The 27,246-nt window shown below is 38.3% G+C and overlaps 1 protein-coding gene across 5 annotated transcripts in view; it reads right to left on the reverse strand.

Annotated features, from left to right (window-relative positions):
- Positions 1-27,246, reverse strand: part of znf536 (zinc finger protein 536) — a 576,486-nt gene that overhangs the window by 150,155 nt on the left and 399,085 nt on the right. For all 5 annotated transcript variants that reach the window (XM_060838080.1, XM_060838081.1, XM_060838082.1 and 2 more), the window contains exon 5: positions 2,430-2,582. In XM_060838080.1, the coding sequence (XP_060694063.1) occupies positions 2,430-2,582 (153 nt within the window). The remainder of the gene's footprint in view (positions 1-2,429; positions 2,583-27,246) is intronic.

Here is a 27,246-nt window from a genome sequence, read left to right on the forward strand (position 1 = left end):
AACTTACATCACAACAGTGATTACATTTCGAAAAAGTTCTCTTTGATTATAAAGTACTTTGGGGTATCCTGAGGTCATGGAAGATGCGATATAAATTCAAGTCCTTTTCATTGTTTTCCTTTTGATAGATATTATTCATCTACGTTTTCATTATAAAATGCTGGCAGATGAACATAAAACACAGAACATAGAATATCCAGCGCAGGAACAGGCCCATCTGCCCACCATGTGTGCTGACCGTGATACTATTCTTAACTATACACATATTAACATAAAAATGAGACAAAATTTTACCTACTAGAGGCATCTGTAAATATGACCAGAATATGTACCTTACACATTGCACAAGTCTTTGAATTAATTATTGCCAACCTCCCAAAGCATCAGACCTGGATGACCAAATGTAATTTTAAGGTGAAATGGGTAAAAGAATGATGAATAGCCATAGTAGGCTTTGTAGATGTAATTCTGGGCTAATTTGTGAGACAATGGTTAATATCCTCTGACATGGGAGAGCAAAAGACTCAACCCATGCATTTTGGGACCCTGAGGAAGTCCTCAGGTTACACTGGGAACAGATGTGTAATACTTACATGGGAAGTTCAAACTTACAGATGCTGTTTTTAACCTGCCTGGATTGCTTACTGAGACACTACTATGACAAAGGGATCAGATAGCCATAACTATAGAAATGTTTGCCATTTACACACCCTGGTTTTTACACAGATTTACTTAGATCTTTTCCCAGCAGATCTAAAACCTCCTTAGGAGCATAATTCTAAGTAAATATGCTGAAGTGCCAAAGCCTTCCAGCACCCAAGCAATTACAATAATATTCATCCCTATCCCAACACTGCTCCACATCCTCCGATAATGCTCAAGACTCACTCTTTTACCCTTACTGCTGTGAAATGCTCAACCATCTTGCAACAATGCTCACTCCTGTTAAAGTACTCAAACCCCTCACAACAATCCTTAGCCCCTCCTGACAGTACTCATTCCTGCCTGGCTCACCATCAATCCTCTTCACCTTCAGGCACTGTTCATCACCCTTCAGAATCACTTTCTGGAATCTCTGGCTGCAGTGCAGTCATGTCAAAGGCATTACTATTGGGCAGTGCAGGTGAGGAAAGGTGAGCATTATTGTCTGTGAGGAGACTGAGCATGATTGGCGGGGGGAGGAGGTGAGCTTTGTCAGTTTTGGGGTCTGTGTCTTGTTGGAATTGACAGGTCCATTTAAACTATGTGTAATTCAATGAATTGAAGACCAACTTTAAGGATTGGTTCTTTAGTTTACAATAAGAAAAGAAATTCAATTTGACTGAAAATGCATTTCACTACTTGACCTTCCAACTCTGCTGTAGAATCCCTGCTGGAACGAGCACCAGAAGGTACAAATGTTCCAGGGTAAAATGACAAATGAGCAGTGTAAATCATGATCAGCTACAGGAGGGACCCTCTTCGGCTCTCAGCAGTAGATCTCGACCATAAATTCTCTCCTCGCATTTTATTGATTTGGCATTATTTGTAGTCAATACCCTGATAATTCAAAAAGCAGAGATTGGAGCTTCTCCACAACACAGATACTCAAGAGCTGCAAAACATATGGTGACACAGTGCCAACACTGGCAAGAGAATGCAAGAATAATGGACAGGTTTGCATGGAAAGCTTGCATTATAGCTCCAGTCCGAGGAGTTCCTCATGGACTAATGACAACAAAATATCTAAAAAAACGTCTTCTTAAAAACAAATTTAGCTTTAAAAGAAATTAAGTCTGACATGATTTATGTTTTAGTGTGGAAAGTATAAGTTTTCTGGTGACAGGTGTCACAGACAAGTCAGTAACTGGTTTTGGATGATAATCATTGACCTGAAACGTGGACACTATTCTTCTCTCACTAGATGCTGCCAGCCTTGCTGATTATTCCAGAGTCTTCTGTGTTCATTTGTTGATCAAGTATTCGATTTACTTAATTCACGATGATGTAAACAGAAAATACTTGCATTTGTTACAAAATACTGCATGATTTATTAAAATTTAATCTCTGATTGATTAACGGGACTGTTTCATTTATTAAAGTTGAGTCCCCAAAACTCAAAGCAGTATAACATTAGCTTGAGAGGATGCTCACTAAAATTGGTATTAATATTAGTTTAGCCAATGTCATATGCACACAAACTAACCTCAAATGATATTCTTTTATTTACACTAACTTAATCTTGTGCTTTCTAACAAGAGTGATCTGTTAGATTTGATGGATAGATTAACTACCTGGTAAACATTTAAATACAGACCCTACCAAAGTCAATTCTTGGCAAAACTATTACCTGCAAGAGAAACAGGTATCCTAAATGTCATTTAAGATTACAGATATCCTAAATGTCATTTAGGTACTATCTATGTGGAATTTCAAGAAAGTACACGCACCTGTATGTATTCGCAGGTGAACTTTCAGATGATGGGATGTTCTGAACGATTTCCCACAGTAAGGACAATCCCTCGTGGTTGATCCAGGGGCTCGATCTCTCAGTAAAGAAGGCAGTTGTATTCCTGCAGGCCTTCCCACTTCCTCTCCTACATCTACAATGCACACAAATTAGCACCATAATTACAACAGACATTAAACTTTCTGCACTGATTTTGCTAACGCAACATAAAGTCAATCTTGTCAATAGTGCATCTTTCTGTTTCGCATTGGAAGCTGACAGAGTGCTGACAACTCACATGTTGCTTATTTTTTCACTTTATTTAGTTTATCCCATCATCATCTTTTAGCAGCAGATGGCATATTTCATTTACATTAATAATACAAAAAAAATGGAAACAGCTGCATCAGCAGCATGCCTGATTCTGTATATTATTCAGGCTTCATAGAGCTGTGCAGGAGACTACCAGAGCAAAAGCTGAAAGTAAAACAATAGTTGCTACATGACCATCATATCAGAGGCAGTATTTGCTGGTCTCATCTCACTCTAACATTGCCCTGTTTTCAGGAGTTGTATCAACTATAATTTTTAATATTTTGGTTCTACATTTTAGCCTTCAGTTAATGGTTCCCAATTTAAAATAACCAAGTTCAAAGGTGGCTGAAGTGCACAAAAGCATGAATGCAGCTAGTGCATTAATCAGCACTTTGTGCGATTAAAAATGATCTAACTTGGAAGAGAGATCATAGAGACAATTATTCATCAGAGGTAGGTGCCAGAAAACAATATGGGAATTATCTAAAGAACAAAGAAAATGCACATGAGAAAAACTTGAGGACAGGAAAAGAGCTCAGTGCCTATTAAAGCGTGGTACTCCTATTTAACTCCTCTCGCTGAACTGTCAATAAATTTATTCAGAAAATGTGGGTGTCACTGGCTAGGCCAGCATTCATTGCCTATCCCTAATTGCCCAGAGGGCAGGTGAAAGTCAACCACATTGCTGTGGGTCTGCAGTCACATGTAGGCCAGACCAGGTAAGGAGGGCAGTTGCCTTCCATAAAGGACATTATTAATCAAGATTTGTTTTCTCCCAATAAATAGCAATGATTTCATAGTGATCATTAGACTTTTAATTCCATCTGTCATGGGCTGGATTTGAAATCAGGTGCCAGAACATTACCTCGGTCTCTAGATTAACGATCTAGTGATTTACCACCAGGTCATTAACTCCCCTTAATGTCCCTAATGATTCTGAATCTTATACATTACATGGAAACTTATTCTCAATATTTTAGCAGAAGAAGTAACATTAAGCATTAGAAAACACTTCTTCAAAAAATGTTAGCTTTCCCATTAATTTATTCTAGTTTATATCCTCTGAAGTGACTGGCCTGATCTGGATTGAAATTAAGGTAATCAATGCTTGAAATCTGGATTAGAATTCCTTGTTTCCACCTGTGGTGTGTATCATTAGTAGAATGAGTAGAGCCAATGTGTTAATTTCTTCAGAGCCATTGGTTTACACAATACCTCCCCAAGCTTTTTACTTCATGGTTATATAAGCTATTATATAATCATCTATATAACTACATTATGTTGACCCCTACTTCATCTCTCCCCAGATCTCACAAATAGGCAGTCACAAAATTCACAGAATGTACTGTCTTCAGACTTGTTAGAGTGGTAGGTCCCTTGTTTAAATAATGTCCGCGTAATTCTGATCTGTCGACCATTTCAAAACTGGAGAATTTTTTTATCTCTAGGCACCCTTCACAAAGGAAGTTGTTCTTTGTAAGTGTTGTTGCTGGTCCGAATCCTTAGCTAGAGGGCCCACAATCACCTAAATTTTCTTCCAGCAGGTTGCTGCTCTTTTGAAATAAGTTCTTTGTTCTTGTAGCATCCTGAATTTCTGGACCAGGCTATCATTTTCAAATAAGCATCGAGATCTCTTTTTTGCAGTATCTTGGATGCATAGGCTGGGCAATTTCTTCATCTTAACCATGTTCTGGATATGTGGACATTGTCTGCTTCCATGGAGTCATACACAGTTTATTTTTCTAGAGTTGTTGATTAGGCTAGACATCTTCAGTCACTCATAATGGTTGTTTGACTGGTGAATTAATTTTTTTCAGGCTCCCAGCTGTGCTACCTAAAGATTACTGCTTTGTGAGTTTTGAGAAGCTTTGTAGCTCAGTTTGAGGTTCTGGATGCAAGTTTGCTCGTTGAGCTGAAGGGTTCATTTTCAGATGTTTCATCACAAAACGACATGACCCACTCTCACTGTGGTGATATTATTTCCTGTTCCTTTCTCTTAGGGGTGGTAGATGGGGTCTAACTCGATGTGTTCATTGATAGAGTTCCGCTTGGAATGCCATGCTTCTAGGAATTCTCATGTCATTTACAAAATACCATGCAAGAACAGTGACAAACAATACACTGGACAAACAGGCAGAAAACTAGCCACCAGGATATGTGAACTTCAACTAATCACAAAATGACATGACTCACTCTCACTAGTATCGTTACATACAGATGAGGAAGGACACCACTTCAACTGTGACAACACATTCATTCTAGAACAGGTCATACAGAGACACGCATGAGAGTTCCTGTGGAACTCATCACCACAGGAAATTACATTGCCAACCCAGAGAAACCCAAACATATAAATAGAAAGCAGGAATTATCAGCAGTGCTTTGCCCAGAGGCCCACTGAAGATCTGACCTAGTAGGGTGATGAAACATCAGGAAATGAACCCTCCAACTCAGTGAGCAAACCTACATCCACAATTACTGCTATGTCTGTAGTCAAAAACAATGACTATAACTGTCACTAGCATTAATGATTTTGTTTTAAAAGACAGGAGATTGAATATTTCTGCCAGTTCTTTGAAGTCTGTGACTTCCCCTCTGTTGACAATGTTAATCCAATGTAACTAATCTCATTTGATGATGCTTTTTCTGTGTGGGTTCTACTGTGAGTCTAGGGAGCTAAGTCAAGTTTTCTAGTGGGTGCATTTTGAATGGTAGGTCAATAATGATTTATTCTCTCGGAGGTTGTCAATCTGCTCCAATTCTCTGATGAATTTGAGGTCAAGATCCGCTTGCAGGCTCAAAAGTGAACTTGATTAATTGCAAATAATGTTTGTGCATTGCCTTCTAGTGCAAGCTGCAGCATTCCTATGCTCCTGACAGATAATCCCCCTGCACCAGGTAGTCTTAGCTCTGTGGTCTGTAACTTCTGTTTGTCTTATCATGATAGTTGAAAAGGACATTAACATTTGTTCGAGTGTGCGACTACCAGTACTTCTGCTGTTTGGGAGCTGCTTCTTACTTCTGGAAGGCATCTTCTGATAGTGATCTACAGTTTTGCAAATGTGGCATTCCTTTGTGATGGCAGGGTATTGTCTGTGCTTGGTGTCTGTTATTCTACTGGTTCTTAGCATCTGTTATTTCTCAATGTTGAATCAGTACAAGTTCTCTGAAAGTGGAGTCACAGGTACACAGGCAGAAGACTTTTTGCACACTGGCCTTCATCAGTCAGGGCATTGAGTATCAAAGTTGAGAAGTTATGTTGCAGTTGTACTGGATGTTGGTGAGGCCACATTTGATATATTGTGTTCAGTTTTGGTCACCTTACTGTAGGAAGGATGTTATTAAACTGGAAAGAGTGCAGAAGAAATTTACAAGATGTTGCCACGGCTCAAGTGTCTGAGTTTTAGAGAGAGTTTGGACAAGGTAGAACTTTTTTCTTTAAAGCCTAAGAGACTAAGGTGGGATCTTATAGAGGTGTATAAGATCATGATAGGCATGGATATGGTGAATGCACTCAGTCTTTCTCCCAGTGTTGGGGAATTAAGGATTAGAGGGCATCAGTTTAAGTTCGAGGGGATAGAATAAAAGAGAACCTGATGGGCAACTTTGTTATACAGAGGGTGATACACACACGGAAAGAGCTGCCAGAGGAAGTGGTTGAGGATGGTGCATTAATAACATTTAAAAGGCATTTGGACAAATACATGAACAGGAAAGGTTTAGAATGATACGGCGAAGTGCAGGGAAATGGGGCTAGTGTTGATGGGCATTTTGGTCAGCATGGACCAGTTTGAGCAGATCACCCTGTCCCTGTGCTGTAGGACTCTGTGACTCTATGTCTCTTTTCAATGTCTATACCTTCTAAAGTAAGTTGACTCTGTTATCCTCTTGAGAATGGTTGTTATAACTATCTCAGGACCTACCTTTGAATCATTCTAGATTATGTTTCCCACATGATTAGAGTAGCTTTCACCAAAGTCAAAACATTTTTGGACTGTAAGGAAGCTAACAAAGTTTTGTCAAGAATTCCAACAATAATTCCATCTCTTATGAACATTGATTCCAAAGCTGCATATTCTTGATTTTTCTATTAATCGGCAGAGGTAATTAATGAAAATGTTTTAAGGATTCTCCGAGAAGCTGAACTCCTCTGTTAAATTTTATTTGTTCCTGAATTGAAATAGCTTCCAGCTCAGGATAATCTCAAAAGTGTCTGTACTCTTTTTAACATTTTGTCTATTAATAACATTATCTACAACTAGACCCACCAACTGTAACAGTACATTCATTCATTCAACTTCAGTCTTTATGCTTAATTTTGAGGCAATGCTGCATCTTAAGAATTGTCACATCAATGAACTCCAGTCTTATATCAGTATAGTCCTTCACTGACCTTGAATCTGATTAGAAGTATTTTCTGTTTTTCATTTTTTTCTGAATGTGCAGATTAATCTTATTGTAAAATTGCGAGGGTGAACAAAACAAATAACAATGGTACTTTTAAACTAGCAGAGGAGGCATATGGATGAAAATAGGTCATAACGGCAGGCATGAACCATTGAAATAGTTAACTTTGCTGAGTACAAACCCATGCAAACAACTCTTGGTGGGGGGGGGGGGGGGGGGGGGGGTGTAATCAAAAGTCCTTTGGATCATTTCAACAGAGGTTTAAATCTGCTGTTATTTAAGTTTGTATTCTTGTATTCACCAATGCTATTTTAAACTGAATGATATTAGATTTTGCTGGACTCTGAATCAAAGCATTGTTAAAATATTTCCTTTATTTGCTCATCTTTTTATTTCTATTTCTGTAATACTGGATTGAATTCTTTAATAAAACTTTATGTCGGTGGCTTATCATGAAGGACTCCCCTTCTCAAACTCACCCGTCACCTGAGATGTGGTCACCATCTCTAAGGTGTGGTCATCTCTCTCTAATGAGAGAGCAGCCATATGATCCATTAGGATTATGGCAACTTTCCCCTTACCTGTATTTATGGATGTTTTGTAGTAATTCACTGATTGCAAACATTTTAAATTGGTTTCCCTGTAATACTGAATCCATGTACAGCTTACTGGTTTCTCCCATCTTCCTCAGGGTTTCTAATTTTTTTTTCATTTTTAAAATGGTTGCCCTGCTTTTTTTTTAGGATTTATGCTCCATTATCACCGAGATGGAGTTTTCATGTTTCTTGTATAAAATAGGTATTTCTCACTTTTAGTCATTTAAAACACCAGGCAATTTCTTCCACATGAATTATTAAATAAAGTTATCTTGCTGTTACTTTATAAATCTTCTCACTAATTTTATTTTAATTATTGAGTCCTGGTCTTTTTACATTTCTAATTTTTGCTGACTTTTCTTCTTTGTTAGACTCTTTCAGGGGCAGCATGGTGGCTCAGTGGTTAGCACTGTGCCTCACAGCGCCAGGGACCCAGGTTCAATTCTGGCCTTGGCCAACTGTCTGTGTGGAGTTTGCACATTCTGCGTGGGTTTGCTCTGGTTTCTTCCGACAGGCCAGGTGAGTTGGCCATACTAAATTGCCCATAGTGTTAGATGCATTCGTCAGAGGGAAATGCCAGTTTCCACACTGTAGGGAATCTAATCTAAGATTTCACTGGATTTGCTTGTTTACAGTTTAAATAAATTCTGAAGCCTTCCCAAATCTCTAGCTCTGGTCTAAATTTCTTTTCTGGCCCCTTCACTATTCCTAGCAGCTGTGTTTCATTCAGGCTAATGTCCATGGTGGTGCTGCTCATTGTGAGAGGTGAGGTTTCTCTTTTACACCGACTTGAATTCCATACCTGATCATTCCAACATTTTTCATAAATTTATTTCCTTTTCTTTTAGAGAACCTTAACATGGCCATATTCACTATTAACACCACCATGAGGTGGAGCAATGACCACATTCACACAGGAACACAGCAACGTAGTGTGACATTTTTGTTCAGCAATGTAGTGGGAACAGCAGCTGCCTGCCACAAAGATGGTGTACGATAATCACATTAGGACTGATTATGCACAGTGAGATCTTGTTGACTTCAGTTTCCCTTCCCTCTAAGCAACCATTTTCCCCATAGGGAACAAAATAGATGGCTCTAGGGACCAACTGGTGGTGCTACCTATGCTCCTGCTATAGACTAAATTGGCACAAGGAGCCAGGAGGGAACACAAGAGGAAGCAGCAAAGGTGGCAAGAGGACTTCCTTTAAAACTAATGAAAATGATATAATGGTGAGACACTAATGTGTCCATGCAGAAAACATATTAACAACAGCAATGCATGTGCAGATATATCATGATCAATTGACGTAATAGCTTCATCTGAAAAAATACCACCAGGCATTTTGGCATTCAGAGTAATCACTTCAATTTAAATTTATTTTCTGGAGCCTTTAGATGTTCTTTCCAAATACCCTTTTACTCACGACTCTGTATTTTCTAAGTGTGTCTGGTTTTTCTCTCTTTTCCTATCCCTCACTCTTGTCTCAGCACGTCCTTACAGCTTCTGAATGATGTTAGGTACCTGGAGAGCTGGGTTTCCCTTTTTGATGTTCCCACCACAGTTGCTGTCTCCCTCTTAGACTGTCACAGCTGAAATGCTGAGGTTTTTGTATTTCTTCATCTCTTGCCAAGGGTCAGATCATCACCAGTGTTATGTTATAAGGGCGGCACGGTGGCACAGTGGTTAGCACTGCTGCCTCACAGCGCCTGTAGACCCGGGTTCAATTCCCGACTCAGGCGACTGACTGTGTGGAGTTTGCACGTTCTCCCCGTGTCTGCGTGGGTTTCCTCCGGGTGCTCCGGTTTCCTCCCACAGTCCAAAGATGTGCGGGTCAGGTGAATTGGCCAAGCTAAATTGCCCGTAGTGTTAGGTAAGGGGTAAATGTAGGGGTATGGGTGGGTTGCGCTTCGGCGGGTCGGTGTGGACTTGTTGGGCCGAAGGGCCTGTTTCCACACTGTAAGTCTAATCTAATCTAATCTAATATGGTATTCTTCCAGATAACCACTCCTGGCATCTTGTGGTATTTTCCACTTCTGACAGTATGTAGTCTTTAGTGTATTCTATGAATTCCATTCATTGCTACCAATTCTCATTTATCTTTGCTCTGTCTTGGGCCTATCTAGTGATAAGTGGTAGAGAATACACTGCTGTACAGTATTTAAAGAAGGGCAGTGTTAATAGATAATAAGAAAATTTACTGCATGATAGCAATAAGTACAACTACATTTGATCAATCATAATTATTAGGACCTTGGGGAGCTGATAGAGATACATCTGTTCTCCATGAAAACTACAGTAGAAATCCTTCTATCTCGCCATAGACTGTGTAACATCAGTAGAATGACTGGAACCAATGTCACACATTAATCGCTTCAGAACAATTATGCAACCGTTATGCAACAATTTTGATTGACAAAAGTATCAACACATCATCATGAATGTGATATCAGTTTCTAAATGAGCTACTATTTTCTTTGCAATGATGAAAGCCATATGACAAAATGAAATTCTAACAATACAGCACAAAATGCTGAGAGGTTTTGAAGCTTGGTCTTCCCTAATGGTGTTTGTCTGCCTCCACTCCAGGCTTTTAATACAGCTATGCTTTCAGGCGCTTACTGCTTTACTGTATGGTCCAGTATTTCCTCTTCATTTCCTGTGTACCAGAGATTTAAATGTCTTATTTAGCTTTGATTTGCATGAACTTCATCATGAATTCAAGAGGACCATAAAATTCTGATCTTATTCTCTCACAATTGCTTCACTGTCACTTTGAGAATCTTAGCTCAAAACTGAGTAATGTACAGAATAGTGATGTTTGCAGCACTGGACTACAATTTTTATGGTTCAGTTAGTACATCCAATAAGCCTGAATATCAAGGGGTAAAAAAACAGTACCTTTAACTAACCAGCTGAATAGTTTTTTTTTAAATTCAATGTATTGTTGAATTTGTTATACCTTTGAATTTATACAGGAATAATAGTGCTAGCATGCATTACAACTCATGCTGTTATCCTATCCTACATCTCTCTTTGCTAACCTGCACCTTATTTTCTGTTTCTTCAATAGTGAACCTTTGCTGCTTACTTTTATCATCTTTATCTTTAACAGCAGGAAGTTTAATTTATTTGTCTACCCAGTTGCATAATAATATTCTCACTGTTAGAAATGTCCTCTGTCTATTTTTCTCTCCCCATTCTAATACTGCCTGTAAAGTGAGCAAGCTTATACCTGGGTCTGCATGTTAGAAAAGCAGAGGTCTGAACACATATATTTGCTGAGCTCATATCTGGTACAATCTTCTGTAACACTTCTCATGAGTACCAATTATTTTCTATTTTTTATCGAATTTCTTAACCAATTCATTTATATTTTTCCCCCCTCTGGATAACCAAAGGTTCTTAAGTGAACGCACTTTATCTGGAATGGCTTGTCAAAGACTTTCTGAAAGTCTTTATAAACAATACCGTACAGAGTTCCACAAGATGTTTTATTTGCAGCAGCCCCAAAGACATTGAGCGTTTAATCAAATAAGATTTTCTCAAGCCATGCTTGCTGTTTCTTATTAATCCAACTACATTCCTCTCCAGTCTGTTCCTTAGATTGGTTTGTATAATTTTAGTAGCTAGACATGTCATACTTGTAGCTCTATTGTTGTCTGGACAAAATAGATCCCATCTTTACATATTAGTACTGTATCTATTTGCTCACCAGGACCTGGTCATTATTTTTATGACTACAGCCAGTGATCTACAAATTCCAATGAAAAGCATGGACCTCCAATATATTTCAAATAAAGTACTTAAAACATTGAATGCAAGATTATCATTAGAATATAGGAATATAGGGGCCAGCCATTCAGCCCTTCCAGTTTGTTGTGACCAGGGTATCTGTACTTCATTTATATTTATTCGTCTTCATTCTATATAACCTTTTGATTCCCTTACCAACAAAACCCATTGATCCCAGTTTTGAACATTTCAATTGATTTTGTAGCCACCGCTTTTTAGAAAATAATTCCTACAACCCTGTGTCAAAACATAATCAATCAGTTATTTGAAGAATCACTGTCGGCATTTGGATTTCTATTGAGCCATTCCAGTACACATATTCAGCCGTGGCTAAATCTTACCTGAGGCGAATCAGAGGGAAAAAAAGTTTATTGATAATTAAAGAGCCTGCTTTACTTTCTAATTGCCCTTAGAGAAAATGAGGAAAATTGCTTCAGCCTATTCCCTTAGACTTGAAAATCAGACAAAATTTTCCCAATTTAATAGCCTTAGCTTTAGAAGAATTGAGTTTGATTCAAGCTTCATCTGTTTGTTATGGTGTAATTATTCATGGAGTTATAGAGTTTTTAGAGTATGGAAAGAGGCCCTTTGGCCCATTGTGTCTGTGCCAGTCTGCGCTTTTCCAGCAACACATTTTCACCATTGTGCCAGTCATCAAACACCCATCTAATATAATGTTTTTTTTTGCAAGGTATGGCATTTAATGTGTTCATCTAAGTAGTTCTTAAATGTATTGAGGGTTTCCACCTCAAACATCCTTTTAAGCAGTGAGATCCAAGTAGCCACAACCTTCTGGGTGATTTCTTATTTCTCAAATCCTCTCTAAACCTTATTCTTGTTACTTTAAAACTGTGGTCCCTGATTGTTAACTCCACAATTAGAGAACAGTTTCTCCTTATCTACCACCTCTATGCCCCTCAGAACTTTGTACACTTCAATCAGTCTCTCCTCAGCATTCTGTACTTTAGGAGGAACACACCCAGAATATCTAGTCTCTCTCTTTTGCTGAATTACTCCAGCCCAGGCAACGTCCTGGTGAATCACTCTGTAATCTCTGTAGTGAAATCATGTCCTTTCTATCTTATGACAACTAGAATCATCGAAGGTACTGTAGCCATGGCCTACCTAACATGGTTTACAGCTCTATCATAACCTCCTTGCTCTTGTACTTAATGGCTCAACTAGTAAAGACAAGTATCCCATATGGCTACTTAACTACCTCTATCTGCCTGAGTTTCTGCCTTTAACAATCTAGGGAAATGCATGCCAAGGTCCCTGTGATGTTTTGTACTTCCTAACTCCTACCATCCCTCTCCCTGCTTTGTTCATCATCACAATATATAACATGGTCAAGTCTTTTCAGAAGTCTTACTAAACACAACTTAGAATACATCAACTCACCTGAACACCTCATTCCCTCGTCAAAAAAAAATCAAATCTGTTGGACATGATTACACCCTTACAAAACCATGCTGACATGATATATTTAATCCTAGCCTGCCCAAGTGAAGATCAAATCTGTCCCTCAGAATTTTATCTAAATATTCCCTACTGCTAATATTAGACTCACTAGCTTGTAGTTTCCTGATTTATCCCTACCTCCCTTCTTAAAAAAATGGTATTATATTAGTTGTCCTCTAGTCCTCTGGCATCCCTCCTGTGAGCACAGAGGATTTGAAAATTAAAGTCAGAGCCGCTGCAACCTCTTCCATTGTCTTCCATAACAGCCTGGCTGTGACGATGCTGTTACTTTGAAAAGGTGGGTTTGTCCAGGATTTTTTTTGAGGAGAGTTTGTAAAGACGGCAGTACGGGAGACTGCCCAGGTCAAAAATCAGAGGATACCTTTAGGTTTTTTTTGAAAACAGTAATAACAATGGAAGGGGAGTGGCCAGTTCTCACAGATTAATCTTTCCAATTTTTTTTAGCTGTAGCAGGGCAGGAGCTGTTTGAGTCCCAGAGTTGGAATTTCAGTTAAATATTTCTTAGCCACTATATTCTGAAATTCTCTTGATATTGTTTCATCCTGGATTGGAGAATTGCCTGTGAGAATCTGTGTCTGAATTTACCTTTTTGCCAACGGGTGTGTTTTTTGGATGTTACATTATTGGAACAGTTAATTAGTAATAGATATTGTATCTATTATTTGGTTAGGTTTTCCAGTAAAGTTATTCTAAATTTCTCTTTCTTTTGTTTGTATTTTAACTATAGTGTTTAAATAAATTGTGTTTCACTTCATGTAGAGTGGTTTGACCACATTGCATCACATCTGGTACATGCAGTTCACATTTACCTTTTAAAATAAGAAAAAGTTAGGGTCTGGCAACTTTCTTAAAATATTTTGAGGTGGAGAGGTCTGGTCCATAACGCTGGGATGGCATCTCACCTGGGCCTATAGATTTATTCACTTTCAAGCCTGCTAAAAGCACTAATACCTCCTCTCTTGCAATGCTGATTCATTCAAGCATACACAATCCCCGTTCTTGATTTCCAGACCTAGATCATCTTTTCCTGTAGTGAATATAGATGCAAAGAACGCATTTAAAACATCAGAAATGTCTTCTGGATCCACACAGGTTGACACTTTGGTCCTTATGGGCACTACTGCTTCTCTCTAGTTATTCTCTTACCCCTAACATACTTACAAAACATATTCCTTTATGTTACCCATCAGATTTTTATCACATCCAGGAAGCAGGCAGTAAGAATAAATGAGTCGTTTTCACGCGCTGGTAGGATATTATGAGTGTTGTGCCACAGGGCATATTGTGGCTTCAACTCTTCATAATTGATGTAATTTATTCAGATGAAGGTTCCAAAGGTATGGCAGATACATTTACTGATGACACAAAGATAGGTAGGAAAGTTAGTTATAAAGAGGACAATAAGGAGTCTACAAAGGGATATAGATGGTACGTGAGTGGGTAAAGTTCTAACAAATTAAATATATCATGGAGCATTGTAAAATTATTCATTCAGGCAGAAAAGAAGCAGGAAGATCAGGGTGTTTGAGTACGTGAATTGTTTTATTAGTATGCAGGTACAGCAAGAAATCCAGAAACCTAAAGAATACTCTGTTTTATTTCAACTGTATTTGAATGCAAGTTTAGTGAGGATGTGCTTCAGTTTTACAGGGCATTGGTGAGACTACAACCAGAGAAATGTATGCAGTACTAGTGACTGCATTTATGGAAGGATGTAAATACATTGGAAGCAATTGAGAGCAGGTTTACTAGACGTGGAATGAGCAGATTACTTTATGAGGAAAGGCTACATGGGTTAGGTTTTTATACTCTGGAGCTTAGAGTCAGTGATGGTTGAAACATAAAATCCTGAACAGAATTGAATGGTAGATGTGGAAAGGATGAGCCCTCTTTTTGGAGAACCTAGAACTGAAGATCATCATTTAAAAATAAGGGATCATTCACTTAAGACAATTGAGGACAAAATGTTTCTCTCAGAGACTTCAGAGTCTATGGAATTCCCTCCCTGAAAAGGTACTGGATGCAAAATCGTTAAATATTTTTAAGGTTGAGGCAGATAGATAGATTCATGATTACCAAAGGATGAAAGATTTTTCAAGGATATTCAGGAATGTAGCGTTGAAGTTAAAATCAAATCAGCCATTATCTTACTGAATCATAGAGAATGCTCAAAAGGCTGGGTGGCCTTTTGTTCCTTAACAAACACTGGAAATGTTGAATAAATAAAATGCAGCACCTCTGGCAGCATCTTTGGAGGGAGAAACGGAATTAGATTATGAATCTGATATATTCTTCTTCAAAATTTCAGATACCCGGGTAGTCCAGAGAATCTAACCTTTGAGGTCCTGCTTTTCAATCTTCTACCTAGCTCCTTAGCTTCTCATTTAAGAACCAGATCTCTCTTTCTCCTGATGTTGTCATACCAAGTGTGAACCATGACCTCTAACTGTGCGCTCTCTGGCTTCAGAATGCCCAAGGCATTTCAGTGACATCCTTGACCCTTGCCACAGGGAGGTAACACACATGTTACAGTCACATCTGGAGCCACAGAAATGTCTAACCTGTACTCTTCACTGTTGAATCTCCTAATGTTATCATTTTCCCTCTTTCTGATGCAGCTGAGGTCTGGCTACATTGCCCAGAAGAACTGAAATGATCACCTTTTCCAACTCTGAGAATCTGTTCTTGAGTAAGATGCACTTTGGGGCTTTCCTGACTATCTGCCTATCTCCCTTCTTCTGAATGACGGTCACCCATTCCCTCTCTGACTGCACTTTGTTAAACTGCAGGGTGACATCCCATTCATTAACACGTAACATTTTGCCCGTAACCGTATTTTAAAGATGGTACAATTTGCTTTTGTTGTCTTTAAAACAATACTTTTTTGTATAGGTTTCTGTTGGTTTATTCATGATTATAGTAAAAATGCTTTAATTTGATTAATTAAATGTTTCATATATATATATATATATTGCAAAGCATTATAGGAGCATAGAGAAACTCAAAGACAGTTCAGCAGCTTTGTTTAATTCTTCCCAGTATATGGAAGCAGATGTATTGACTTGTTCAGCAGAGGGAGCTCTTTTAAAGCCAAGGACAAACCGCATGAGCAGTCTGATCCCTCTTCACCTTGGCAAAAGCCAACCACCAGACTGATTTGAGCACACAATATTGCAGCAGCCCCATTCAAACACGCTTTCTTTTTGAAACATTCTTCACTTGTTCCATTAATAGTACAGTTCCATTCTACTTTATTTGGTAGCAGAGGCATGGAAACCACTGCGAGTATCACTGATGCAAAGAGTCTTTTAGTGGGAGAGAGCAATGACCATGCTGAAAACTCCTTGTGAGAAAGCAAAGGGGGTTTGGGAAAAAGTGAAATGAAATCTGTGAAATTACTGATTGCAAATGATTTTACATCTTTAAGTAATACGAGAGAATCACAAGGTGGAATAAAGAGCTAGGTCTCTAGTTGAGTTTCTCCAAATAATCAATTTTTTTCAGCAAAGAAATTGGAGGAAATGTCTCCATCCAAAACAGAAGTAGTTCTAAGGTAAGGTTCACACCACGGTGAAGGAATTCCACAGAGATAAAGGGTTCCCTCTACACTAGTTGAAGAGGAAGAACAAAATGGAAGTAGATTTGCTGACTATTGAGGTTGCATTGAATGGAGGTGGGGCACTGTTCATGCAGATGGAGTTTGCCCAAATAAAGTGCTCCTTCTGGACAAGAAGTTGAATGGAGATAAAAGGTTTCGCGGAGAAGAATGGAAAGTTCATTTGAGTTGTTCATCTGAATCTTGTGGTATGAGTTATATTAAGGTTTGCCCATTTGGCTAGAAATGGTGCAAGTTACAGAGAACAATGAAGAATAGTCCAGAAAATACTTAACTGAAGAACTGTTTAATTCACCATTGCAAGTGCACCACGCAAACTGTAAATTAATACACTGTACGACAACACTAATACCAAAGTATTGACATGATAAATTCTTGGTGTGTGATTTACAAAAGTGTTTTGTTCTTACCCAATGAGAACATTGCACCCAAAAGCACAAAGTTTGCAGGTCCATTTTGGAGGGATTGCCTTTTATTTTATCTTATGGTCTCATTTTTATTATTTTTAAATAGAACTGCTGAATTCTAAATCACTGCTATGAACTGAAATAAAGGAGTGGATTGGAGCTTCTAGTTTTTTTTAGCAACAGAACATAATAGAATCAGGACAGAGCCATTTAACCAACTGAGCCTGACCTATCTTCCAATAAGATCATGGCTGATCAGAATACTCAAATCAACTTTTCCACCCTACCTTCAAATTCCTCGAATTCCTTAGTTTGTAAAAAAAAGTACTGACCTCTGATCTGAGTATAGTCAATGACTCAACATCCACGACCCTCTGTTCTAGAAATTTCCAAAGATTGACAACCCCTCTGTGTAAAACAAAAGTCTTCTTATCTTGGCCATAAGTGGAAGTTTCTTGAGGCAGTGATCCATTGTACCAGATTTCCCAGTCAGTGAAAACAACCTCTCACAGCATCTGCCCTACCAAGCCCTTTAAGAATTTTGTATTTGGGCGGCACGGTGGCACAGTAGTTAGCACTGCTGCCTCACAGCGCCAGAGACCTGGGTTCAATTCCCGACTCAGGCGACTGACTGTGTGGAGTTTGCACATTCTCCCCGTGTCTCTATATCATTGTGGTAAGACTTTGTTATGCTAATGTACTACAAACAATTTGCAATAAACAGAAACATACCATTTGCCCTCCGAATCATTGCATGCTGAATTCTGTGATTTGTTTCCAATAGCCAGATCCCTCTGAATACAAACCTTCCCAGTCTCTCTCAATTTCAAAGAAAACTGGCTTCTATTTTTCTTTCCAAGTGCATTAACTTCAATTTCTCCTGATAATATTTAATCAACCATGTTCATGCTCACCCACATAACCTGTCAACACCCCACTGCAGCCTATTTCTGTTGCTTTTAGTCCTTACTTTTCTGTCTATTTATTTCTATTTTTCATTTCCTGTTTTCTCAAGTACTCTTTACTGATGCTAATCTCCTTAAGTTATTTATTCACATTAAAACCTTGGTTCCTCACAATTTCGTTGAATTATAGAATGGTCACCGCTTAATAAGGCCATTTGGCCCACCATGTCTGTGCTGGATCTCTGCAAGAACAACAAAGCTAATCCCAGTTTCCTACTTTTTTCTCCAGAGCCATATTGATCTTCTCTTTTCAGATAGATATCCAATACCCTTTCGAAAGTCATATTTGAATCTGCTTCCACCACACTCTCAGGCAGTGTATTAGAGATTTTAACCACTCATTTTCTCCTTATGTTGCCTCTGGTTCTTTTGTCATTCGTCATAAATTGGTATCCCTGGTTCTTAACCCTTCCGAACCCTTAGAGGGTGGGTGGAGAATAATTTCACCCAATCTGCTCTGTCCAAACTACTCGTGATTTTAAATACTACGCCAATTCTCTTTTTGTGGAGAACAGTGCAGGTTTCACCAATCCATCCACATAACTGAAGACTCTCACCAATGAATCCTTTCTGTACCCTCTGCAAAGCCTTTTTGTCCATTCAAGATTGTGCTGCCCAGAAATGGACACAGTACTTTGTTTAATACAGAGCCAGTGTTTTACAAAGGTTCACCACACCTACCATGCTGTTGTACTCTATAGTTCTATTTATAAATCACAGCATCCCGTGTGCCTTATTAAGTTCTTTCTCAAACTGCTTTGCCAGTTCAGCAATTTGTGCACAGAAACCCCAACTCCTCCTATTTCTGTTTCAAAATTGATTTTGTGTATTTTGATGTGAAGGTTGATGCAAAACATTTCTTTAATACCTCTGCCATTGCCCTGTTCCCCATCACAATTATCCCTGCCTGTCTCTAAGGGACCCATGTTTACTTCCATTAATCTCTTCCATTTCACACACTTCTGGAAGTTTTTATGTCTCTTGTAAGTTTGAACTCCCATTCTCTTATTACTTTCTCAACTACATATGTTTGAATTCTAAAATCCTCTGACTCTTAGTTTTGCTACTGTTTTGAGAACACAGAACACTCTAACCTCTCCTACTAGAAACTGTTGGACCACTAAAGGGAAAATAAGTAGCAAATAAAGATAGGTAGTCAGTAATAGCAAGTCTAAAGATATAACATTCAACACTGATGGACAGGATATTTCTGCTTTTTAAGTAAAAATAGCCATTTTTCCTTTTTTTAAGACTGCTTTCCAAATACCAACTACAGCTCAGTAAGTTAGTAGTAATGTGCCATAAATATTTAGGACACTAGATAATAAACCAAAGTAACCTGAATGATTCACATTATTTACCTAAAATCATCAATTGTTAAGTATTAGATAATTCCTTCTGCAAATTCAGGAAACAAGATTTTTTTTTCATTATATGGTATCTCAAAATTGCCTAAAAACTTATGCCAAACCAATGGCACAACCTCAACACTAAAGTGCCAAGCTAATAGTGCACATATGGCTAACTGCTGATATTTGACACAAAATATTGAGGAAATTTGCTCATGCAATTTTTCTTACAATCAAACATGTTTTGCCTTTTATGTTGATGCTGTAAAACCCCAGTGCAACCCTCTGCTAATCATTAACTTAATTCCACCGCATACAAATTGAGAGCTCATACGTTTCCTGCATTTATGTCAATTCTGATTGCACTGTAAAACATACAGCTAAAACTTAAGTTTTTTATATGATTTTCTTCAGTATTATTATTCTTCTTCCTTGCCGAGACTTCAAATATTATTTTCTCTATCTCTGAATGCATCTTTTAAAAAAATAAATTTCCATTGTGTGTTTTCTTTAACGTAATTTGAAGTTACTTTACTGTCTTAATTTTTGTGCTAAAGAGTAAGTTAAAGATAGAATAAGACATTAACTTGTCATCTTCCTTGAACTCTAATTGTTTGTGCTGATTTGTTTTAAATTTGTCTTTAGCTTCTGTCAGATGCCAATGGGATTCTGAGGAAATGTTGGTGTAACCTGTAAATGAGCAGACATTTTGATGCAACCTACCAGTTGTCTTGTTTCAGAAAATTTCTGGCTGCAATTTCCACTCTGAATATTCCTGTTTATTTTGAGTGTTTATACTTCAAACATTACATAGTTTAGAAGTAATGGTAAACACAATGTAAACAAGGCAGGAAGTTCAAAATCACAACAATGAATAGAATAAACATATAACCTTGCTAATCCTGCCTTCCTGCCATTCTGCCAATGCCACAATGTAAGTGGCACAGACCATATCAATGGCTGGTGATCTACTGCCTCAGCCGAAGAATTACAAACTTGTTCCTTCAGATATTGAAATAGTCCAAAGATTCAGTTATTAATAAGGCACAGACAATATATAATGCAAAGAAAAACACATCTCAGATAAGCCTGTGTTTATGTAATCTTTTCTCATGTTCTTATTTTTGTACATGACTTGCACCATTTTGGTGCCTTGTAATATTTTTCAGTGCACATTACACATAATCAATCAACAGTCACAGCAATAACACTACTCCTTTGTTTTATTTCTGGAAGAATAAAAGGTGCCATCTAAAACAGCCAGCGGTTTCTTCTCATCTATTAGCTGGCAAAAATAAATTTCCCTGATGAACAGTGAGATGGGTCACGTCTTTATCTCCTGCCAGCTGGCAGATCCAGGCTTTTAATATGGCTGTTCCAATTATTGTAAATGTCATTTTGTACCTTATAACTACAAATATTGACAGTTTATTGCACAATGCATGTTTGTCAGATGAAGGTCACATCATACACAATGCACTATCTTTTCTTAAAGTACATCTGACTGAAAGCAAAACGACACAATGTTTAAATGCATTGTGTGGCATTTTATCATCAATTTTAAGCCTGTTCTTAAAAAAAAAGAAATGAAAGAATGCATTTTTCACATTTAAGCAATTGGATGGATCAATTTTTAACTTGTGATCCTTGCTTTTACAATCACATGATTATTGTTAGCAGAATCTGTAGTACAGGGCTGAAGAAAATTAAAAATGCACCCAGGTGGAAGTCACAACTTGTAGGTTTTTTTGTAAAAGCTCAAATGGATAATATCAATAAGAATTGTGTTGAAAAATAAATCAACAAATATCATCTCTTACATTAAAATATATTCTGTATCCCTTTAAGTAGCACATTGGGATGAAATGAAAGAAAGGAAAATAGTGTCATTGATATTCTTCCAATTATCATGTTTTTTATTAAAAACCTTCTTCTTGGTCACAGCTGATCTGTATAGGAAGTTCGCATTTCTGATGTATAAATTGGTACATAGGGTAAATTGATCTTCACTAGCATTTTTGTTGAGTTTCATAATCCATAAAAACAGTGTAGTAAATTTTCAAAAGCTGCGTTGCTTTACTTGATTGATAATGGTCAGTCAGCACTTTGGAAGCCCTTGGGTTTAATAATATTCCAGTTATTGTAAATTTCCCACATCTTGCTACAGTCTCCTCCTTCAATCATGTCTCTTTTTTTAGATTAGATTCCTACAGTGTGGAAACAGGCCCTTCGGCCCAACAAGTCCACACCGACCCACATACCACCCAGACCCATACTCCTTCACCTAACATTACGGGCAATTTATCATGACCAATTCACCTAACCTGCACATTTTTGGATTGTGGGAGGAAACCGGAGCACCCGGAGGAAACCAACACAGACATGGGGAGAATGTGCAAACTCCACACAGAGAGTCACCTGAGGCGGGAATTGAACCCAGGTCTCTGGCGCTGTGAGGCAGCAGTGCTAACCACTGTGCCACCGTGCTGCCCATAGAATGAGGAGAATAGAGCATTACAACTTTATGGACTATGTTGGAGATGGAAGATATGGAGAGATAACACTGTTACACCTTGCACTTCATTCTTCGAAACTAGAATTGAATCTTTGGAATTTTTACGTTTTTGCCAATTAATGAAAAAATTAGCAAAGAAAGCTAGGTCATTTTAATGACTGATCTTTCCTCAAGTAAGCCTTTTTTTCCACACTGATACAAATTCCAAACCTTTTCTGTCATGAGGAATGAAGTCTCAAACATGCGACCTTTTGCTCAGCCATATTTCAACATGTTTCAAAGCTTCTAATACACTAATTTGGAGGTGTAGATCAAGTAGACAGACAGTTGTGCTATATGTGTGACAAGGCTAGCATTATATCCTCATGGAATTCAACTCAGTGCAAGGTGGAACAGTGTTATCTCTTTATATCTTCCATCTCCAACATAGTCCATAAAGTTGCAATGCTCTATTCTCCTCATTCTATGCCACAATTCATAGCACGAAAATGCTGTACTGTCTACAGCCTACTGTATAATCCACAAGGTAACAATGTTATTTTTTCCTCATCTGACAGAACCCTGTGTGTAGCATTGTTATTCTGTCTATTCCATACAATCCATAATGTAACAACGTTATAACCTTGCTCAAAACACAGTACACAGAGTAACAATGCTATTCTCTGTACAACATTAAAAGTCCTTACACTGTCCCAAATCGAGACAATATATAACCAATTATTTAGTCTCTACATCCTAAACAATTCATAGCATAACAATGCCATGTTCTCCTTGTCCCATTAAAAAAATCTTAAATTAGCAATACTGTACTCATCTTTTATAGCGGAGAAAGTGAGGTCTGCAGATGCTGGAGATCAGAGCTGAAAATGTGTTGCTGGAAAAGCGCAGCAGGTCAGGCAGCATCCAAGGAACAGGAGATTTGATGCTTCGGGCATAAGCCCTTCTTCAGGAATGATTCCTGAAGAAGGGCTTATGCCCGAAGCATCAAATCTCCTGTTCCTTGGATGCTGCCTGACCTGCTGCGCTTTTCCAGCAACACATTTTCAGCTCATCTTTTATAGCACATACTATGGTGTAATAATTTATCTTTCCCACTATACGTAATCCATAGTAAAAAAGCTTTACTTATCCTTCACAAACCAAAGTGTAAGGAGGCTATGTTCTCCTGACTTGTATCACAATCCATTGTGTTTTGCTGTAGCTTCCTTATCCTATACCACAATCCAAACAATAACAGTTAACGTATCCTAATCAATCCACAGTGTAGCAATTCATACTCCACCTTTTATAAAATCACAAGTGTAATAGTACTATATTCCTTATCCTACACAATTCATTGTGTAACAATACTGTATAAGCCTTATCTTACATCTGAAACCATATTCTAGCAATGAATCCCTCTCTGAGTCCTAAACACCAATCATAATGTTGTAATGTTATTCTCTCTATACCATACATGATCCAGAGTGTAACACTACTATACTTTCCATATCCTATACAGTCCATACTGTAATAGTATACATTCTTCATCCTGCACACAATCCATAGGTAACAATGTTGTAATCTCACCTTTCTGCACTGCAATCAAAGGCATCATGAAGCTGCATCCTAATTACCTCTAATTCTGAATTTCCTGCACTCTGATCATACAGTATTTTCACTAGTAAAAAGGAATCTTTGTCTAATCAACAGTAAAAATTGAGGGAATAGAGGATCATACTATCCTGAACATGTATCTCCAAGTAGCAAGCTTACACACCCCACTAAGAATTCAGTTCATGTATTTGAACTTCACAAAGTGTGCCTTCAGTAGATTTAACTGTATGATAATTCATCACCAAAGCTAGGAATATGCTGTATTATTTGGATTTCATCAGTCCATCCATAACAAATGTTAGACACATTTTATTAATGAAGAAAGGACTCAGCTTATTTGCCTTCTGCCTTTTCAAACCACATCAACAAATTATATTCTTGGCACTCATGTACTCTAATATGCAAATAGTGTTAGTCTGTTGAAATAATTAGGTGCCTATTTGTGCATCTTCACAAGTCACTATCACTGAAATGGTTTAAATTTATGCTCCATCCTTTCCTAAACAGTAAGCAGCTCTTAATAAAAGCCACAAGTGCTGGCAGGGTTCAGCAGCTCTGACAGAATTTGCAGAACTAGAAAGTGTTGGCATTTTAGGTTGATGAAAGCTATTCATGAATTTGAACCATTCCATTCCAGAGGCTGTCTGGACTACTGAATGTTTTCATCAGTTTGTTTTTATTTCAGATTTCCAGCTATCAAAATATTTTCCTTTTGTTTAGCAAGCTGCTTTATTAGCTGAGGCAGACAGAAAACAGCAGATATCAGGTAGATCGTATATTGTGGAATACATTTTTTTCTGTATTCTTCTATGCAATGTGGACACTATTGGCAATAGCACCATTAATTTCCTATCCCTCCAAGCACATTGATTTGAATGCTGACTAGGCTATTTCAAAGGATGTTCAGGGACAACGACATTGCTGTTTGCCATTTTTGTGAGGTGTCTATGCTATAGGAACAACAGAAAAAAATCGAATCATTATTTCTACCACATTTTATTTTGCCTTACGCCCCTTACTGCATGGCTAGCGGAACAGTGAGGGTGATGATGGGTGCCGTAACTTCATCACTGCCTAATTCCAGGATCCATTACTGAAATATATTGGAGGATAAAAGGGACAACCTCTCAAAGTGTAACTTTAATTATTTTTAAAGAATCAATAACTTGATAAATAATGCCTTTTGGAAAAACAACCTCTTTAAGACACTCAATCACTTTATAACACAAAAGGTTACTGTAACATAACCAGCGGAAGTGTAGGTTTGGAACAGTGACAAACATGTAGACAGATCTTCTCTAGGACCAACAGAGAAATGTTCGAATAAAAAGTGAGGTCTGCAGATGCTGGAGATCAGAGCTGAAAATGTGTTGCTTGTTAAAGCACAGCAGGTTAGGCAGCATCCAAGGAACAGGAAATTCGACGTTTCGGGCCAGAGCCCTTCCTCTGGCCCGAAACGTCGAATTTCCTGTTCCTTGGATGCTGCCTAACCTGCTGTGCTTTAACCAGCAACACATTTTCAGCCCAACAGAGAAATGCCCTCTTCTTATCAAAACTAATGATTCCATGAAAATTGAAACAATTGGAAACTTTTAATCCTGAGAATCATGGAATAGAAGCACACAGAATAACTAACGAATGAACATGCAGTATTTCAAGCAGCTTGGTTCACTGGGTCCTCATGCTAAGTCAGAAATGCAATTGAAATTTACAAAACATGACTATCCAATTCCCTTTTGAAAGTCACAGTTGAATGTCATCCACCACATACTCAGCATTCCAGATGTTAATTATTCACTGCATAAACTTTTTGTTTCCTCATGTCTCAGTTGTTTCTTTTTACTATTTACTTGAAACTGGTGGCCCTGGTTCTCAAATCCCTCATGATTACACATCTACCAAACCCCTTCTCAATCTTTTCCCCACTATGGGGAAACAATTCTACCTTCTCCAGTCTGGCCACATTATTAAGATTCTGTATTCCCAGAACATACTTTATCTGGGCATACTTTAATATCTTTGCAACCTTCCTACATAATAATGCCCAAAATTGGGTACAACTGAGGTTGTGGACTTGCTCGCGCAGCTGGTAATTTTGTTTGCAAATGTTTAGTCACCATACTAGATAACGTCATCAGTGTGCCTCTGGTGAAGAGTTGGAGCTCTGTCTACCTTGTTGTTTATATGTCCCAGTTTGCTGAGGTGGGTAGTACCATGTTCGGTTCTGTTTCTTAGTGGTTGGTATATGGGGTCTAACTCTACATGTTTGTTAATAGAGTTATGGCTTGAGTGCCAAGTCTCCAGGAATTCCTGTGCATGTCTTTGTTTGGCTTGTCCGAGGATGGATACGTTGTCCTCGTCAAATTGGTGACCTTCTTTGTACATGTGTCATTTCTCTTGTGCCAGGTTGGCATTCATGTATCCTGATGGCTTGCCTATGTAATCTTTACATGGTATTTTGTATATAAGGAAAGATTGGTCCCGTTAGGTGTGGGTATGGGGTCCTTTATACTCATCAGTAGCTACCATAGGGTAGTTATTTGTTTGTGGGTTACCATGATACCCAGAGGTTGGAGGAGTCTGGTCATTTGCGATATGTCCAATTTGACAAGTGTAACCGGACGTGTTGTGTCTTTCTGTTGTGGTCTGTTGTGTAGGTACCAGTGGACTATGTTTTTTGGGTAGCTGTGGTTTTTGAAGACACCCTTTAGATGTCCTTCTTTAACTTTGCATAGCTCCAGAGTGCTGCAGGGAGCTATGGCTCCCTTCAACAATGTTCTGAAGCAGCTTTGATTGTGGGTGTCAGGTGGTTGCTGTTGTAGTTGTATATATACGAGAAGGGTGGCCTTCTTGTATACGCTGGTCTGGAGCTCACCATTGGCCTTGTATTCAACCAGGATGGGAAATCAGTTGTCATTCTCTTCTTGCTTGGTGAATTGTATGCTGGTAAGGATGATGTTTACGAGTTTGTGGGTTTTCTTTCCAGTTGAGTGTGTTTGTTAATGACAAAGTGGATCCAAAGTTTAGGCTGGATAGTGGGAAGGGCTGTCCACTCTAGTTTTTGCATTACAGCTTCTGCTACTAATCCTGATATCAGTGATCACATGGGTGTTCCATTAATTTGTCTGTATACCTGGCCTTTGAAGATGAAGGTACAGATGCAGTAGTCTGAGGATACTGTTCTTGCTGATGGTGTAGGTGGTGTAGGGTATCTATATCACTGGCCTGTCCAGTAGCAAGGCTAGTGTTTCCTTGGCTCAGGAGATGCCTCTGGATGTAAATATTGCAGTCACGTCGAAGGAGGACATAATCTCGTCCTCATCTATTCTGGTGTTCTTGATGATGTTGAGGAGTGGACGGAGTGGGTTGAGTGTTTACCTTGTGTTTCAGTCTCCTTTGTAGTTCTTTTGCTGGTCTGTATGTTTGTGTACCTCAATACAACTCTCCAACTGAAGTTGAAACAATGCTTTACAGGCATTCGCAATGACCTTTTTACCTCTGTCCCTATGACTAACCCAACATGCCATATTAATTGCTTTCTAGGCCTTCCTGGTCACATTCATGATCTGTACACATAAGCCTAATCTTTCTTTAATCCTGTATCCCCTTCTGAACTGTATTCTACACTTTATTTTGTTTCTCATCATTCTTCCAACAAAATATATTTTCCACATTACATTTGTCTGCCATGTCTCCTCTCGTTCTATCCATGTCTTAGAGTCATAGAGTCAAGGGGATGTACAGCACGGAAACAGACCCTTCGATCCAACTCGT

This window comes from Hemiscyllium ocellatum, chromosome 17 (genome assembly GCF_020745735.1).
Source record: "Hemiscyllium ocellatum isolate sHemOce1 chromosome 17, sHemOce1.pat.X.cur, whole genome shotgun sequence".
In the NCBI taxonomy this organism is placed as follows: domain Eukaryota; kingdom Metazoa; phylum Chordata; class Chondrichthyes; order Orectolobiformes; family Hemiscylliidae; genus Hemiscyllium; species Hemiscyllium ocellatum.